General features: G+C 32.1%; 1 protein-coding gene across 1 annotated transcript; it reads left to right on the top strand.

Moving 5' to 3' along the window:
- Window positions 1–1,982: 1,982 nt before the first annotated feature.
- LOC140431319 (uncharacterized) lies at window positions 1,983–2,635 on the top strand. Its single transcript, XM_072519252.1, has 2 exons — window positions 1,983–2,351; window positions 2,410–2,635. Exons 1-2 carry the CDS (start codon window positions 2,121–2,123, stop codon window positions 2,557–2,559), a joined length of 381 nt encoding a protein of 126 aa, XP_072375353.1. The 5' UTR covers window positions 1,983–2,120; the 3' UTR covers window positions 2,560–2,635.
- The last annotated feature ends 1,007 nt before the right edge of the window (window positions 2,636–3,642 follow it).

Here is a 3,642-nt window from a genome sequence, read left to right as displayed (position 1 = left end):
ATCCCGTGATATCAGTACCCACGACGAAAAGAAAAATGACCTGATATAAGTATTAAACGAAATGAAAATAGTGTCGACGGTTTATAAGATAAGCACCAACGCCCTCACGAAGCTCAACATTTCAACAGTCAAGAGTTGGATCGATTCCTACTGCTGTAATTTTTTTTTGTTTTTGAATTTAATTATATATCATAAAGTGTGATGATTTTAGGATCCTGTATTTTTTTAAATGTGAACTGTTTGGTTATTATTGAAATTTATAAATTTTATAAGCATTTAAGGGATGTTGAAAAAATTGTAGACCTACGATAAATAGAAAAGAAAGTTACGATTTGGAAGGAGTGTTGAGAAAAAATATATTATTCAATTGTAAATAAATGTAGCAGTTGACTATCTAATCCATTACTTCTGCCATCCATCACTTTATGCGACTTTTTGTTCTGGATTTAAGAAAATTTTGTTTCATTGTTTCTTTGTTCGCGGTACAAAGTCTGGAATTACATAATATTTTGTTTATTTTGAAAAAAGAGACGATTTCTTTTCAAAGTAAAAATAAGCAATATTTGATATTTCATTTGTTTACCGAATAATATACATGGAGTTTCGTTAGTATGTTTTTTAAAAGTTTAAAGGAAGATAATAGCCAGGCTTACAAATAACCACTAATATGAAATATTTATTAAATACAGGGTACATCTAGGTATTTGCTAACTGCATCATCGTTCATGTTTTGACCTAAGTTTGAAGTAAATATATTTTCTAAATATTCTGCAAATAAATTGACTTTTTCATTGTCAATCAGCGCCCAATTTCTATCAGGTTTTCTTATAGGAGAAATTATTGTCAGTTTCCTGAATTTTTTAGTTGCTCTTTATGTAGAGTGGTCATCTGGAGAGAGATTGTTAATATAGAAATTTAAGGTGTCATTACGAGCTTGATTTGACTGAAGTAAGACTTCTAAGAAGAGAAAAAAGTAAAAATTAAGGATAAAAAAATCTTCGAAAGCTCTCGACTGGCTTGATTGGAGGTGTCAGTTAATAATAGAAAAATGGTAAAATATATAATAATTCCTGCAACAAATTGTAATTATGAGAGAACTTTTTGTAAGCTGAGCATAATAAAATCGATACTTCGGTCAACAATGCAACAAGACCGTTTGGAGCATCTAATGGTTCCCTTTTGTTGAACAAGAACTTGCTGTATATTATATAGATATATAGCAAGATAGTGTAGTTGTAATGTGTTGCTATAATACATTTTTAACGTCAATTTTAATTTTTAATGTAGGTATTTTATTATATATGTGACCACCAGTTTTTCTTTTACTCGCGTAATATTTTGGTATAAACACAGTCAAAATATATTTTGAATTTAAAAAATTATTTTAAAAAATTCTAAACGGTTTTTCGTATATGAATATATTATTGTTGGAAATTTAAAAAAAAAATAGGGGGCTACGTCGCGATTTTCAGCATTGAAACCCAGACTAAAAAAACTGGTCACGCCTATGATTAAAGTTTATAATTTATTATGAATTAGTTATGAATCAGTTATTATCGATTTTTCAATTGTTTATCAGGGTATTACGACCTTGAGTGAGGAAAAGCTTGTGAAAATTTTCAATAAGCAGTCAATTATTCTATTACATTTCGTCGAAAGATTGCCGCGAATACAAACTATAAGCTGATATTATTTTTAATTCAATGAACGTTCTAAAAGCATTGTTTAACACATTGCGTACGGCTGTATAAATAATAAATATACCCCCAGTCGGCGGTTTTTTTATGTATCTAGATTAATTTTTGTCTAATTAACATGCCACAGTAATTTTTCTTGTTTGATTTAAATATATCATAAGTTTTTTTTAGAATATACTTTGTGGCAAGACGTTTGTTTCACGCCGGCCAAGGATTAATTTGTTTATTCCAGCCGGCGTGGTTTGTTACGCGTACCACACGCTATATTTCGCGCCAAATGCATATTCATGGTTCTTGGAACAGTAGTGGGGTGACTGAATTTGCAGATCGTTTTTATTCTGTGTCTAGTTAGAAGTTAGAAGTAGTCTTAGTTGTTATTAGTTGTTGCTGACGGAGTGTTGTTATCGTGCCATTTATTGCAATATGGGAGATTATGAAAAAGAACAGAGCCGTCTGCAAGCCATTTGGGATAAGATTATGTCTGATGAGGACAATGAAAGTGAATTTGCCGACGTTTATTTGTCGGAAGAATATGAACCTGAATCTTCCAATGAGTATTCTTCTGATGGTTACGAGGAGCCAGTTCCCAAAAAGCGTGTCAAGAGAAATGATGAAAAATCTGGCGAAGGTACTTCTAATGTGGTTTCTGCAACCGTAAGTTATTGAACTTTATTTTTATTTTGTCAACAATAAACAGGTAAACTTTTTGTAGATCGATTTGGAATCTGGTTCACATGAAACTATTTCAATCCAAGGAACAAGGACTGTGGAACAACAAACAAATATTATTGATGTAACTATACAAGAAGTAATTGATATGGACACAATTACTGAAGAAGTGTGTCATAGCGAGCAATCTTAGTGGAGGGAAGTTGATGTAACATCGCTGAAAATATTCGGATTACAGTGTAGAAAATGACGGAATAAAATCTTCGTATTACGAGAATTATATAGATCAAGAACCATATGATTGTTTCATCTTTCTTACTGACGACATAATAAAATATATAGTTGAACAAACCAACTTATAAGTACAGCAGATTTTACAAAATTATACTGTAGTATAGTCAAATAAGAGGAAACACAAAAAGAAGTGGGTTCCCACAAATACTTCTTAAATGGAAAAAATTTTTGGCATTATTATGTGGATGGGATTAGTCAAATATCCTCGAAGAAAAGCATACTGGAGTAACGACATTTTGTATACAAATTCGATAAAAAGTATAATGTCTCGAGATTGTTTTGAAGAGCTATTAAAGATGTGGCACTTTAGCGACAATAATGACCGATCTGTAGTAAATGATCGGCTAAGAAAAATTACTCCACTTCTCGAGAAGCTAATTGAACAGTTTCAAACAGTAATGGTGCCATGTGAAAAAGTATGCATAGATGAGACACTTGTGCCGTTTAGAGGACGCCTAAAATTTATTCAATATATAAAGAACAAACGGCACAAGTTTGGACTAAATTTGTACAAATTATGTACTATAGGTGGGTACACATACAATTTCAAAGTGTATTCTGGTAATGATAAGACTGATGATGGTAGTGCTTCCGCAGGAGTTGTGTTGCATTTGATGGATAATCTACTTGACTGTGGGCGTACTTTATACACCGACAACTATTACATAAGAGTGAGTCTTTCAACCAAGTTATAAGAAAGAAATACACACCTAGTTGGCACTGTAAGAGCTAATCGTAAACTCAATTCTCCCAAAGTGGTTAATACTAAATTAAAAAAAAATGAAATTGTTGCTGAAGAAAGTTCTACTGGTATAGTAATGCTAAAGTGGAAAGACAAACGTGACGTGATGATGCTTACGACAAAACATCAAGCAGACACCACTAAAATAAAGAACAGACGCGGTGAAATAGAGAAACCAACTGCTGTCGTTAGTTACAACAGGTGCAAGAGCTACATTGATTTATCAGATCAACTCAAGTC

The sequence above is a fragment of the Diabrotica undecimpunctata genome, unplaced genomic scaffold, assembly GCF_040954645.1.
Source record: "Diabrotica undecimpunctata isolate CICGRU unplaced genomic scaffold, icDiaUnde3 ctg00000630.1, whole genome shotgun sequence".
Taxonomy (NCBI): Eukaryota; Metazoa; Arthropoda; class Insecta; order Coleoptera; family Chrysomelidae; genus Diabrotica; species Diabrotica undecimpunctata.
The sequence above is the reverse complement of the archived record's forward strand: the minus strand, read 5'-3'. Positions and strand labels throughout refer to the sequence as shown.